Source organism: Brienomyrus brachyistius, chromosome 7 (genome assembly GCF_023856365.1).
Source record: "Brienomyrus brachyistius isolate T26 chromosome 7, BBRACH_0.4, whole genome shotgun sequence".
Lineage (NCBI taxonomy): Eukaryota > Metazoa > Chordata > Actinopteri > Osteoglossiformes > Mormyridae > Brienomyrus > Brienomyrus brachyistius.
Genome location: NC_064539.1, coordinates 19,119,843 through 19,135,718, shown reverse-complemented (window position 1 = coordinate 19,135,718; position 15,876 = coordinate 19,119,843). Strand labels below are relative to the sequence as shown.

The following is a 15,876-nucleotide window of genomic DNA, read 5'->3' as shown; positions in this document are numbered from 1 at the left end:
CCACTGGTAAGCAGCCACTATCAAGTTTTGCTTGAGATTCTGTATCGGATTGAGGTACGGTCTTTCACTGAGATTTTCTCTGAGTAACAATTGTACCATGTCCTTCCCATTCTTGATAATGGATTTAACGGTGCGCTGGGGGACGTTCATTGGTAGATTTTCTTTTTATAACCCAAACCTGAGTGGTGCTTGCTATACTCTTGTTCGAGCACCTTAATGGTCTTCCTGATGCTTTTGTTCAAATATATTTCTCTAAGACACTGGGGCTTTAGAGAAGCAGTTTTCATGCGGTTTCAGGTGACACCTTATCTGCTTGCAGGTTGACTCCATTCAGCTGTGTGACTTCATGAAAGCAAATGGTTGCATGAAAACTTAATTTCAAGGTTTCACGGCAAAGACTAGGTGAAAACACTTTATTTCCCACTTATGGACTATTTTGTGTAGCACTGTGACATTCAACCCTTGCTGACAAAAGATATATGACATTATTGAGAAGAAAAAATATGCAACACATGTTTATGTAGAATTTAAGCATTGTAATTCTGTATTAGGTAGGTACACAGTAAGTCAGTTATTGCAATAAATGTACAAGCATTTTAACCACTAAAGACAGATGCAAATATAAACCGTTAGATTAGAGGTAAAATGAATAAGGCTATTCATCTGCCTTAATCACGTTCTCTGGTTCCATTATTCACTACTACCTTGCAGCCCTTCTTGATAAGTTATGAATGATGGATGGGTCGTTTTATTCTAGCTCGATCTAGTGCCTTTAGCAAAACTCCATACCATAAAAACGAGTATATCTGCGCACCACTAACTTATTTATCTAGCCTTGTAACGGGTTCCTCCTGTATCGCAGATCAAGTGAGGAACCTAGACACGCAATTACACCGAAGGCTGACAGCCGTCCAATGAGAAAGCGCCCTGTTGGCTGTCCTAGAATTCCCGACATGCTCTCGGCCCAGCGCTACGTCAGCAAAAGAACCGAATGATGGCGGTGTCCATAGTAAAGCGCTCGACTGCTGCTACCTCCTTATTAATATCATTTTTAATATTTCATACGTCTAATGCGGATATTCCTGTGGCAGTTGCAGAATCTCCGGAAGCTCCTCACCGGCGCTTTGAATACAAATATAGTTTCAAAGGACCGTATCTTACTCAAAGTGACGGCACTATTCCTTTTTGGGTCCATACTGGAAGTAAGTTATCATTAAAAAGCTTTTTGGTGGTTAGTGGTTTCTTTCTGCAGTTATTAACATGTCACATTGTCATATTGTAAAGTTGCAGGGACTGTGGATTATTGTGTAAGCGTGATAATCTATCTCGTTATACTTTCAAGAAATTCTCTGCAAATTGAAAAATATATATATGCTAAATCTCAGCTTTTTTGAATATTTCGAATTTTGCATTAATATTATCTAAGTGTTAGCTTTACTGGGAGTTAAATCCAGGGAACGATTGTGGGTGGCTGTCGAAGAATATGTTTAAATTGCACGCTGCAACAAATGTTGAAATATTTGTTGCAGCATGCAATTAAATATTGTTTATTTATTTTTTTTCTTATTTAATTTTGAAGAAAATAGTCTACATGTACAACTGTTTGTTACTGTATCTTATATGACGAACGAAGTAAAGCTTCGAAGTTCGTGATTTCCTATCTTTATCAACCTGATAAATCTGTAGTTGATCTTAGTAGTTATGTAGCTTATGCTTATGTTAGGTAAATCGCACCTTGGGTACGGTGAATATTTGTGAAATCATGAATATAGGTATGCTTGGAATTCTCAATGAAGCACTGATTGAGACAGTTGCCAAACATAAGTGTTATCGAAGTAGCCAGACCTATATTACTGGCATATAATATCAGTATGAAATGTTACAAAGACAGTTCCAACAACCAGTACAAAGGGCATCGGAGCAGCGTGCTCACATCTTCCTTCTGCTTGGCCATTATTTTATCTTTTAGTTTTGCTGTACACATAAGAGCAAACGATTAGGTGAATTATCACTCTTACACATTAATGGTGGAATGTTAGAAAATGTCTTGTTTTAATCTAGGTTTATTTTTTAAAGGTTTTTTTTTGTATTTAAAATAATTTTAAATTAAGCTTTTGTTCTCAGTTGTTTAAATTAATATACTTTACAGTGAATCGGAACCTACACGACTTTTGATTGAAGCTACCTGCTTCCAAAATAATTTGTAGTCAAACTGTCAAAAAAAAAACAAGGCATATACAGGAATTACTCATGGAGAAAATTAAGTCATTTATAATTGTAAATTTAAACAATAGCTGTAAATATTTTGCATTCCAGATGCCATACCCAGTGCTGATCAGGTTAGAATCACAACATCTTTGAGAAGCCAGAGAGGATCAGTATGGACAAAAAATACGGTGAACTTTGCTAACTGGGAAGCGGAAGTGACGTTCAGGGTGTCCGGACGGGGCAGAATGGGAGCAGATGGACTGGTGAGTGGAGGCTCTGGTGATTTATACCCTTTGCTGATTGTGTCAGACTTGACTTACATTACTGGCCTCTTCCCACAGGCTATCTGGTTCACAGAAGGACAGGGTCTTGAGGGACCAGTGTATGGTGCCGCCGATTCTTGGAACGGAGTTGGAATTTTCTTTGACTCCTTTGACAATGATGGAAAGGTATGTTATGACATTAATACAGATAGTGTATCATATGCTGGTAGAGAACTGGTTTGGGGTGTCTTAAGCATGCTTGCTGCAAAGATCGTTAAATGCGGTAAAAACCAAAGAGATCATGCCAAGTGTGAGTAATTCTACAATGGCTGGTGTCTGATCCTGAATTTGGTACCGTGATGGGGGGTGTGTGGATAGGCACACCAAATTATATGCACATGGTAAACCTGGAACAGGTGGACTACAAGCTTCTCCTTCCCAGGCATGGAGGTGGAACCCCAATTTTGCAGTGACACTGGCCCAGCACTGACTAAATACTCAGGTGCTTCTCCAGCTAACCAGTTAAGTAACTGCATAGCTGTGTCCAGGTCGCATACAAAATTAAATGCTATCCTGCATGAGTAGTTGAGTTTGAACAATAATATTGCTTTAAAGCAATTAAAAAAAAACTTAATTGAGAACAGTTTCTTGGATCTCATGAAATAGGTCCTGTTCACACCTGGAATTAACATGCATCCTGGGTGATCTGATCACAAGTAGACAATGCTAAACATGCCCGTTCACGCTGTGTATTAACATGCATCTCGACCAACCGATTGTAATCGGATCTCACTTTGCCACAACTTATTTAGATAACCACCTAGATCACTTCTGTATGCAAAATCTGCTGAACATTAAAAGGAGAAGAAATCAAAAGCTATTGGTGCATTTCAAACCGCCTAAGATGTTTGTCTGGAATGCCGTAATACTCAAAATGAAATGATTAAATACATCTGTACATAAATAAATGGCTGAAAAAAATTTTTAATAATGAATTTGTCCTTTTATTTAAAAAATCATTCCATAAAAGGTTTTATATTTTATAACGTTTGTCGTCCGTGTATAATCTTTAAATTGCATTTCGTAATAACATTGTGATTTTCATTAGACTGTCATTTTAAAATATTATTTCACGTATTGCAAATGTGATTACTTAAATGATTTAAACTGCATTCCACAATAAGGTTCAACTTTTCACATTGCAAACATGCATTTTTATACTGTGTCGACACGAATGTACACAGATGTATGTGTTAAAGGTCTTGCAGTACTAAGATACAGGCTAGGTTAATTTCGTTTTTTCATTTTACCAATATGAATGTACCGCAGAGCAGCTTTGACATAAATAAGGAAGCTTCGTAAAAGTGTGCACTAAATATATGATCTGTGCAAATTCCAAAACATCTTTAATAAATCAGTTCTTATACAATTTTTTCCCCTGAATTTACATGGAACATTAGTTATGCGCACTTTAACAAAGTTTCCATGCAAATTGATCGCGACAGTCTGATGTTAAACCAGCTTCCCAGCAGATTCAGACTTTTTGGTTTTGCAGTGGAAAAAGATGTATTGTTCAAAATGCAGTTTACTGCAGTGGCCAATTCTGCACTGCATGTCGTTATGACATAAATTATGCAGCATAACTGCATAACACTCGCGTGTTTAATGAGTGCGTACATACTTCCACTCACAGGAGGACATCAGTTGAGTAGGTGATCCTTCATTGCTGCCCAGGACACGATCGTGTTCCCACTGCTGCAAGAATCTCGCCATATGTGTCCCAGACCACCTCCGAATGTGCTCTGAGCAATATCATCTCCATGCGACTTCAATGCATTTTGGGTGCATTCATACCTGTAATTATCCCTGTCCGGTTCTGATCGGATCACCCAGGACGCATGTTAACACCAATGTGAGCAGGGCATTGATCCATTATTACAGGGTATCCAGCTAGAGATTTACAGACATTTCTGGTTCTTATTGTAAAACGGGGAGCTTTGTACTGTTCTTTTCTGGGCAATGCAGAAAAAATTCGTCCAATGCAGTAGAATGCACAGAACAGTTCCTGTGAAGTCTTGTGGGTGTGGTCACCACATATTTAAAAATACAACATTGACACTTGAGGTGGGAAAACATAATGGTTTGTCTGTGTATATATATACAGTAACTGAAAAAACCAGTTATAAGAAGCAAAATGTTTTCGAGTAGATTTTTGCATCATGTGCCTTATAATTATTAATTGTTACATTTTTTAAAAATAATTTCAGCAATATCAAGTTTAATTTCCAAAAGATCATATGAAGAAGTTGAAGGCTTTTAAGTTAATAATTTTAATTTACAATATGTAAACAGTAATATAAGAAAGTAAGCTATTTTAAACTCATTTGGCTTGAATAAATTCGTTAGAAAACCTGCAGCTGTATAACAGGTGTCTAGTGGTAAGCTTGTAACTGGCCAGTACTGCAGTAATCTTTTTATTTATTTATTTTCTTTCAGAAAAACAATCCTGCAATTATCGTTGTTGGAAACAATGGTAAATTCATGTACGACCACCCCAAGTAAGTAAATTTTTTCATCTCTAACCTTTATCAGCAAGTGTTTAACCAGTTAAGAAAACTTTTCCAAATGGATAAGAGTTAAGTGAATTCCATGAATTCCGTTTTGTCTGCTCAGGCCATAACTTTAGGGTGTATGTATTTTCTTTGGTAATTTTGGAAAAAATGCAAAGAATTTCTTGTTCGTGAACAGTGATGGAACAACTCAAGCTCTTGGATCATGCTTAAGGGACTTCCGAAATAAACCCTACCCAGTCAGAGCAAAAATCACGTACTACAAGAAGTCATTGACTGTAAGTCATTTCAGTATTTTATAAAGTACACAGGAGTAAGTGGAATGTTGTTGGTTTTTATGAAGCGATTTTTATATTAGAAACTGGGTGACATAATGATTATGAGCATTTCTTATTGTCATCGGTTTTAATATTTTATTGTGGTATAGTGTAAACACTTGTTTTCTTGCGTAATTAATGCTTATAATGCACTTTTTTTCTTAACACAAATTCCGTCAAGGTATGAGTCTGTTGTTGGCGTAATTTTACGTCATACCTGTCACATGCTCCATAACTGTTAGGAAGACAATGGTCGTCATAATTAGAAAAACCGTCTGTCATATTTTACTACGTATGAATTTTATAATATTGTGAGACCATTTTTTGGGCATGTCGTCCAGCCCTAGTTAAACCTGTTCCCTGGAACGAACAGTGAGGCAGTCCGAGAAAGAAACCTAGCAACAAATTATAATGACGGAGTTTTCTATTGTTACGTGCTAAGAGACAAAATTTTAGATTTCAGTTTGCAATCCATTCAATTTCTCACCTTTGTTATATTCTGAATCTGTTTCTAAGGGAATTTTAAGCAAAAATTGGATGTTGAGGTGAAGAACCAATGACGTGAATTATATTGTGAAAATTGATATAGTTTGATATGAAAAATGTATCATAATAAAGTATTTCGCCATACCACCCAGCCCTAGTTTGTGTGTTATACTGTCTCTATTGATTGCTTGAACTAATAGCTGTGACTTCCTTCCCTCCGCTTCCCCCCTCCCACACCCCAATAGGTTATGATCAATAATGGCTTCACCCCTGACAGGGATGACTTTGAATTGTGCACCAAAATTGAAGACATGATCATCCCACAAGAAGGATATTTTGGAATCTCTGCAGCCACTGGCGGACTTGCAGGTGACTTCAGAATTTCTTCATACGCTTCCTGGGTATCAGTCTGCTTGTGTCTGTGCCGGTTTAGGAATCCGTTTGTTTAGCGAATTTGAAAATGTATTTGTATTGCAGATGATCACGATGTTCTTTCGTTCCTGTTGTTCAGACTAACGGAACCTGGGCAGCAGCCGGTATGTATTCTTGAGGCGAGAGCTCGGAGTTGTTGGGATTTCAGTCCATCCAGCATGTTTTACTAGAGGTTAACTCTCTTCAAACTTCCATCAATACTTTATCTTTTCTGTGATAATATATTGTATTTTCAGAATTGTGATTTATCCTTACTTCACCTGTTGTTAGGGGTAGCACAATTTTTTAGGAGCTTTGTCACTGAGGGGCCCTTATAATCATCCTAACAACCCCCCCACCCCCCCCGTCCCGTCCCGTCCCTTTACAGGGCCCCCGCCAGACATTAACTGTAGTTTGGTAAGAGGGCTAATTGGCTGAACTGAAACACTGTTTGCTACCAGAAGTTCCTGATTTCCCCCTACTTTGTTCCAAAGGCTCCACCTGATGTTGAGATTCCAAAAGAAGAAAAGGATAAATATCAAGCTGAGTTTGAGAACTTCCAGCAGGAGCTGGACAAGAAGAAAGAGGAGTTTCAGAAGGAGCACCCAGACGTCCAGGGAGAACCAGGTCACTTGGATTATTTATTTTAAGCTGTTCATTTCATTGTCATATACGTTTTTGTACACGTAAATTATAACTATGCAAGTATTGCATGTTAGTAACTAGTTATGCTTTTCAGGTTGCACCTAATTTGCATTCATGCACTGCATTCAGAAAGCATTTAGGTTTTATGTTGTAGCCTTATGCTAAAATCATTTAAATTCATTTTTTCCCTCATCAGTTCACTCCCAATAATCTAAAATTGCAGCTTTGAAGGTTCCTAAGAGCACAATTGCCTCCATAATACTTGAATCAAAATACTTTGGAACAACCCAGACTCTTCCTAGACCTTGCTGCCCAGCCATACTGGGTAGTTAAAGGGGCCTTGGTAAGAGAGGCGATCTAGAACCCGACGATCACTCTGGCTGAGCTCCAGAGAACCTGTGTGTAGATGGGAGAAATGTCCAGAAGGTCAACATCACTGCGACACTCCACCAGTCTGGGCCCAGTAATAGCCTCTACCGCTGCAGGATAGTAGATCTTGATATAATTGCGATTGTATGCCACATGCATACTGTAATAATCACACAGGCTTTAGATGCTGATGTATACTTGTATCCACAATTTGTAAATTTGATAAGTAGTATGCTTAAAATATTGGTAATCAGTATAAATTATACATATCCTTATGTTAAATAAACATGTCTAACTTGAAACTGCAGAAAGTACCGCCACACCACCAATGTCTTTTTACCTTGTTGAGCTATTCCTTTCTTCACCGCCACTTCAGTGCTTCCATGATTTGCCAAAGTAATAGCCTGTGGCATGCTCCGCTTACCGAATTTAATAAACAGAATTTGTATAGGTCACTAACATATGGGTGAGACAATACGCATCTCGGTAATATTTTAAGCGTACTGCTAAACTGCGTACCAAATTTTGGGTGTAAATAAATGTCCAAATACTACTGAAAAGCTAGCATCCGAAGAGATTTCACCTGTCATTTAAAGCCCTTGTGATTATTGTACATGCACCATACTATTGTGATTATATCGAGGTTTGATATCATGCAGTCCTAATAGCCTCAGTAAAAGACAAATGAAATTTCATGTGCAATTTGCAAAAAGGCACTTAAAGAACTCTGACTGTGAGTAACAAGATTCTCCGGTGTAATGAAACCAAGATTGAAATGTTTGGCCTCAGTTCTATGCATCGTGTCTGGATGAAATCGGGCACCGCTCAATACTATCTCATTGGTGAAGCGTGGTGGTGACATCATCATGCTGTCATTCAGTGGCAGGAACTAAGAAACAAGTCAGGGTTGAGGGAAAGTTGAATGGGGGTATCCTTAACAAAAACCTGCTGCAAAACACTCTAAACCTCCGAATGAGCTGAAGGTTTATCTTCCAACAGGACAATGACCCTAATCACAAAGCAGATACAATGCAGGAGTGGTTTAGAGACAATTCTGTGAATGTCCTTGATTGGCCCAGCCAGAGTCCTGGCTTCAGCCCTGTAACAATGCATTCTGTCATAACGCCACATTGTGTCATAATTCAACAAATGGTAACAAATTTCAAATTGATAAATTTATGTACATTTTCAGAGGTACATTTATCGAAAGCTTTGTGACACTAAGAAGTTCGTTATCTCAAACCTAAGCTCATTTATCGATTGAGTGTTTCTCAAAACCCTTTGTAACTAATGTAGTTTGTAACCTCATTTGTAAATTAACAAGTGATCTGACCCTTTATTTGAGTTTGTGCTTGTTATTCCATCACAGACCCGCAAGTCACCCAGAATGGATCACAAAACCATGTCGGTGCCATTTTTTAGACAGTGTGATATTGGTGATGTTTCAATATAAAATTATGATGTAGGCAATTTGCCACATTCTGTCAAAGTTATTACATAATCTGGTATTACAAACCCAATTGAACATTTCTGGAGTGACCACTTAGTTTCCGTCCAAAATAACAGAGCTTGAGAGGATTAGCAGAGAAGAATGACCAAAAAATCCTGAAATCCAGGTGTGCAAAGCTTGTCACGTCATAACCCACAAAGACTGAAGGCCGTAATCACTGCAAAGGATGTTTACACTAAGTACCGTGTAAAGGGTCTGAATACTTGTCATTGTGATGTTTCAGTTTTTTATTTTTTAATACATGTGCAAAAAATGATCAAATCCTGCTTTTGCTTCATCAGTGCGTGGTATTGTATGCAGATTGGTGAGGGAAAAACCTGAATCTACATGAGTTTAGCATAAGACTGAAGCAGCAAATTGTGTAGTCTGAGTATTTTCTGAATGCACTGTATTTTCAAGGCAGTTCCGACTGGTTTGTGGGGAATTGAATATCCATAGATTCTCATGTCTTGTGTCGTCCTGTTTTTCTTGTTAGTGGAGGAAATGTATGAAAGCGTAAACGACCGTGAGATCCGGCAAGTGTTCGAAGGCCAGAATCGGATTCACCTGGAGATTAAACAGCTTCACCGGCAATTGGCCATGATTCTTGATGAGCAGCGTCGTTACGTCACCGTAGTGACCGACGAGATAGCTAAGCGGGGAGCCCATGCTCAGTCTGGTCAGGTGAGGTCCCAGCGTCCCATGACTGTTCATCTAGCTACGCACGAAATCAGTTATGTATTCTTGCTCTGAACACTGGCCATTTCTTGCCCTTAGTTTAAAAATGCTTATTAGCCCTTAACAACTTTTAAATTCCCTCTGCCCTTGTTCAAGTCTTTTTGGTGGATGCTATGGTTTTTAATGAATCATGCGTCACATAAAGACTTTTCATTAGTCAATGGACCGTGTATACAATGTTGGTCCATTTGATTATTACAGATGTGAAAAATTTGTCGCCCATAGTGATGTCATAGCCATCATAGTGCAACACATTACATAATGTACAGTACATAATATTTAATAATAAATTGTGTTTTTGGTTTGCGTATTTACTATGTTATCATTCTTTAGACTATACTATACCGTGTAGTAATTTAGGCTGTATTTAGGTGTGTGTAGGTACACTCTACGATGTTTTCACTAGGACGAAATCACTTAACGATGCATTTCTCAGTGTCCCCTTCATTAAGTGATGTGTGTTTTGTATTTATTTGCGTTTACGTATAAGCATCTAAAAAAATATTTCCAGGTTCCTAATCAAGATATTGACAACATCATCAACAAGCAAGAGGAGGTGCTGAGAAGCCTGAATGAGCTGAGGTAAGAAGCTCCATCTGGCCTACATCCTGCAGAACAAACATGCAGATTTGTTTGCATAGTTCACAATGTCTTATTCTAACTTGTAAGACCAAAAATTTAGTTTTTTGAGAATAACCTGCATCACTTATTCTGCATCATTCTGATTTAAGGCAACACCTGTTACGTAAATATATTATAGAAAATATAATGAAACATTGAAACCATTTAAATACTAGCAATTGTACTAAAGATATATCTTAAGAAAGGTATTTATTTTCTTGCATCTGTTTCACAAACAACCTCTTAAGAGAGCTTCTTAAGAGCAACCTTAATAGGTGCTGGAACACCTGATTGGTTGACGAAAGTATATGTTACAGAAGGTAGACTTAACTAAGACCATTTCAGGAAATGCGTCGGAGCGCTAACTTAAGGCAGAACTTACAAACAATGTAGCATTAAGAAGATTTTGGGAAATTCACCCTTGGTTGTTTACAGACTGTCCCCTACATACGACTGGGTTCTGTTCCGAAAGGCAGGCCGTAAGTTCAAATGGACGTATGTCGGGTTAGAGTAACACTGACTTTTAGGTGTGAGAATGACACTGCGATAGTCGCATACATTACAGCTTTTTCACGTGACAACTATCATATGGCACACAAAATGCACGATGTAGTGTAGTGCTGAGGAGTGTTATTTTTTATATACGTTTTTTAAAATAATTTCAGTTGTATATGTGAGTCATCATAAGTCCCGTAGGCTGTAAGTTGGCAACAATCTGTACTGTACTGAAGACTGCAGAAAGGTCTGTTAGGGAGAGATGTGGCTCTTTCTACTCTCAGGATACCAAAATTCAGGAAGAAAGTCTAGATTGCCCAGCCTTAATAGGTCGCCCAGCCTTAATAGGTTGCCCAGCATTGAAGCTAAACTGAATTTTCTGTATAAAAAAAAAATCACACTCGATTGAGGCTAAAAGCACCATCAAGAGTTTTAGGTAGGAATTAGACGAGAGACTGGTCTGTGGTGATGACATTTTCAACGCAGTTAGTGTGATTTTGTGTAAAATAAACATTGTGAAATAAACTTAGTCACTGGGCAGGTAACCTTATCAAAGTTGGCAAAAGTATTCCTCTTTTGTCTCTTCCGTTTGTATTTAACAAGTGTTCCATGTCCTTTTAGCTATGTTACATAATTTTCATATTAAAAATCCATTGATGTACAGGGACTCTTGAATTCCAGGGAGTTTTCTTTCAAGTTTGTTACATAAACAAATCATTTTAACGCTGACATCCCCCCCCCTCATTGCCTCACCACATTAGACACCACCCTGCTGTGGGCTTGCATTCCTAATGAAATCTTGTTCATCTTTGTTCTTTCCTGTACGTTGTTGATTTGCTTTTTTTCTTGGGTGGCACAGCAGTAAGAAAATGTCAAATCACTGGTCACATTTGGCTAAGGACATCGTTCTATTAATGTTGGACTTCATTCATACTTAGTATGTTCAGTATTTCACTTATTTGACCATGTTGTTCATTTAAAGAAAATAATATTATTGAAATATTATATTTATAAGATGTATTTAATGTAATAAATCTTATACTATTTTGTTAGAATATTTATTCATGACTGAAAATATGCAGCATTTGTCTCATTCCTCTATTTTCCCAAGGCATGCATTACCTCTATTATTCATTTTTTCTATTAATTAGGTTTACTTTTAGTAAGTAGTCAGAATTATTAACCATAATCAGCTGAATAAGAATTCTCCACTGTCGATATGAAATACACAAAACATTTGTTGCGATTTCCTGTCATTTTTATTAAGATGATGACTAAATACTTTACATAAGTCAGCGGATTTATCATCAACATCATCATCCTCACATCTCAGGCCTTCATGATTACTGCTCCTCAAACAGGGTTTTTATTCTCTAAATAGGTCATTGCTCCTCTTTGAAGATTAGATTTGTGGTTTAATACATGCTCACTTTTTATAGGAGATTTATTTCTAGCAATTTGTTTCTTTCTTAGTCGGGTGGAGGAGATGATTCTGTTTCTATGACATGCATCATGGAGAGTGTAATAAATGACTAACGCCATGTGGTAAAGATTGCATGAAGTGACATGCCTCTTGGAATTCTGCACCCTTCAAGGATTAGTCTCCATTTTACAAAAATCTTTCATATGGCAGAAGACTTGCCATCATATAATTGCTTTCTTGTTGCAGTTTTGTTTATCTTAAGTCATGTTTCATTTCCTGATAGTTTATTTCTCCCTCTTAAAACTACTATAGACTGTAAGTAAACCAAACCACCCATCTTCCATTTGCTTATTGTGGCCTGGATGTGGGGGAAGCCTGGAGACCGACAGGGGATTAACCCTCGCTGGGACACCAGTCCATAACGAGACACACACACATGTACATATTCACATTTATTCACTATGAGCACTTCAGACGTGACAGTAAACCAAACCGCATGGGACGTGGAGAGAACCTGCAAACACAAAAATGGCGTGTTTAAGCAATATGATATTACAAGAATTTCTGAAGTTCATTGTGAATCTTGATTAACTTTTGAGGAAAATAAAAGCAAAACCGTGATTGTAGATAAGTATATAAATCCTTCAAAACAAATGTCATGTTTGCCTGGCCCTGGTGATTCTTACAGGGTTAGAGAAAAAAAGTGCTTGAAAAATGTGTTTCACTAATCTGTAAATCAGGGGAATAAATTTATCTATTTATCGGAAAAACTCTTATGTGGGTAGACGTCTGAAAAAAGGATTTGAGTCATTCAATTTAGCAGTCATGACTGGTAACTTTTTTTTCCTCTATTGTAAATATAAATTATTTTTTTCTGGGACCACTGGAAAGGAGATCAAAAGATTAAATTGAAACAAATCACTTTAATGCAAAGATTCGAAACTGATTGGGTATGTTGAAATATCCCAGTCATTTTCCCATTCACTTCTACTGCCTTTTTTGCTGTGATTATCCACCAGAAAATCTGCATTAGTGAACAGTCTGGCTTACAGTAGTTCCCTTGGGAACTCTATGCCAGCTTGGGGTTTGAGAAACAATTTATTAAGATTTTACAGCTTTGCTTTGTTTACATTGCCAAACAATGCAGTTCTTTGTTCAGAAATAAGTATAGTATTAGCTAACATTATCAAGAGCTAAATGAAGGACTGATGCGATTAATTCCAGGCTTTGATCTTGTATTTTAAAGGGTTAAGTTTTCATTTGTGCATAAATGAAAAACATTGTTTCACTCTCTTATCCTTGAATTATGCCAGTTCATATAATACTCATTATTTTGACTCATTGTTATCAATTATCTTGGTAATTGATTGATCAAGTGATCAGCCAGTCAGCAGGTTTAAAAAAAACATTTATTTAAAAAAGACTGTGGTATTTAAGTCACAGTTGTAATAAAAACCTTCACACAGTGTGAAGTGGCACAGAAACAAAGATCTGCTGTCTGTCATATTTTGCTTCCTGACACCTGTATTTTATGCTGCCGTATACAGTATTCTGATGGTATTTTCAAAAGTAACACCCTTTTGACATTTTGAAATCTTGCCGATAAAATTCGCGCAGCAGGGAGTCCTTGTCCTCGTCGCCAAGATTTCAGAATGACACATTGTACCGTATTGCTATAAATATTGTCCAAGGCTTATATATTTGGTTGTGCCACATCTGCCTTGTGTTCATCTGGTGGAGTATCACTGCAATATGCGTGCAGTATATGCAAGTGTCCGTGCGACACACGGAAAAGTAAACTATACACTAGGCTAAGCACACAAACATTGCTAGATGGTGATGTCATTATACACAATTTATGCAGCTAACCACCACAATACAGCCAGTCAATGACAGAATGTGTTTTCAACTTTTATTGCCAATTATTATTATTGATGTTATCACTTAGTTGTTCTATCCCTACTAGTCAAACCTGTATTGTTGGCAGTATCACTTATGTATGAGCTTTTACTTTATATTTCTGAGTATTATAATACTAAGAGGAGAAAGTAGAAAGTTTTTTTTTTTTGTTTTCAGTTGATGTGATTTTATCAATAACTGTTACTTGTGTAGAAGTACAGGGATCATTTGGAAAACATTGTGCTGTACTAACAAAGTATTTCATTTCAGGAGCTCATTTCATGAGTCTGTGAGACAAATTGGCTCCGCCCAGCATCAGGGGAATGCAGCTGGAACTTACGAGGCTGTCCAGCACTTTAATGACATCAAAGAACACCTGCACGTGGTCAAAAGAAACATCGACCACCTAATCCAGCGCAATGTGGTTAGACCCCATACACTTTTGCTGGGACAATGTAATCTGTCCACCCTGTTCATGTTTGGTTTAGTTTCTTTTCACTTTGTAAGCTGTTGCATGGTAGCTTAATGTTTGTTTTATTGATTTGTTACTGGTAGCTGAAGAACATCTATTAAATATAATGATCGACATTTACCTTATTTCCTTTCAGAACCCTAGTGAAAAGGTGAACTGCCCTGAACTACCACCTTTGCCCTCTTGTCTGTCAACGATTCATTTCCTGGTCTTTGTGACCATTCAGTCAGTCCTCTTCATCGGATACATCATCTACAGGTGAGTGTAGCATAGACCCAGTGTTACAGAAATCTCACGTTTAAACTTCGATCGTCCCCCTCAGTTATATGACAAGTAGAGTTATTTTTACTTTAAGGGTTTAACTCGGTTTCGTTTTATAAAGTTATCAGAATCAGAGTTGTGTGTTTACTCGAATAAAATTACTAGAAAAACGAATGCATGATTTTAAAAGTATTTTCCCTGTTCTTGTTTTAGAAGTCAACAAGAAGCGGCAGCCAAAAAATTCTTTTGATGAAACTTTTCACAATGGAAAGAATAATGATCTGTAAATGACGGAATTTATAGCATCTTAATTTGTCCAGTTACTTTCAAATTATAAATTATTGTACAGGTCATGAATGAATGCTTGCTTTAATTGTGTGTGTGTGGAAATTATGATCAAAAATTTGTAAACATAAATGTACTGTACTAAACATATACAATTTGCATCTCGGTAGGGGTTATTGAAAAGTATTAAAATTACTGTTGACCACTGTCTTTTTACGTTTTGTAAAGCTCTGAAAGTAATATATCAGATTCTGAATTTGCAGTGGAAAATGAAAATGGAGGCCCAGAATGTGTGTTCAAGTGTTAAAATTAAATTCCAGAATAAAATATTTTTTTCTCAAAGAAAAAAACAAAACTGCACAACTGCAAATTTGTTTCTGCTTTGTTTTTTTATTATTTTATTTTCGCCATAATTCTGTCCAGTTTTGTTTGTAACCATTTGTCTCAGTGCAAAAAGAGCAAAAATTAAAAAGTGCAGTACTTTTTAATTATTGTAATTTTTTTCCCCCACTTACCATTAAATTAGTTTTGCAAGAGTTTTGCTTCTATATTTTGGCAAGTTAGACGTTTTTTTTTTTTTCCTGTGTAAAATTACCACTGCCCCTCCACACATTTTCACTGTAGTGTCCAGCTGCATTCTCATACTGTACTTCAAGAATGTTGCCTGTTGTCTGATTTATTGAGGTTTTTCGACTTACCATTGGTAATACTTAATGGATTTGTTTTAATGAAACATGAAGAAAAACTCCTGCAGTGTCTTCTGTGTTTTCATGTTTCACTTGTATTAGAAAACGTCACTTAAATGAAACTCTTGTATGCAAAGGTATATCTCTGGAATTTAATACCCTAGTGAATTTTCTTATTTTGATTCCGTTGATACAAAACTCATAAGGATTATTTTTTGCCTCTATAGTATTTTGTCCT

General features: G+C 37.0%; 1 protein-coding gene across 1 annotated transcript; it reads left to right on the top strand.

The window, feature by feature from the left end:
* The first annotated feature begins 949 nt into the window (after positions 1-949).
* On the top strand, positions 950-15,440 carry lman1 (lectin, mannose-binding, 1). Its single transcript, XM_049019593.1, has 13 exons — positions 950-1,202; positions 2,317-2,471; positions 2,550-2,657; positions 4,968-5,029; positions 5,220-5,319; positions 6,090-6,213; positions 6,322-6,380; positions 6,750-6,882; positions 9,255-9,442; positions 10,008-10,078; positions 14,205-14,358; positions 14,543-14,664; positions 14,881-15,440. The coding sequence occupies exons 1-13, from the start codon at positions 992-994 to the stop codon at positions 14,915-14,917; spliced, it is 1,524 nt and encodes a 507-aa protein (XP_048875550.1). The 5' UTR covers positions 950-991; the 3' UTR covers positions 14,918-15,440.
* Positions 15,441-15,876: the final 436 nt, after the last annotated feature.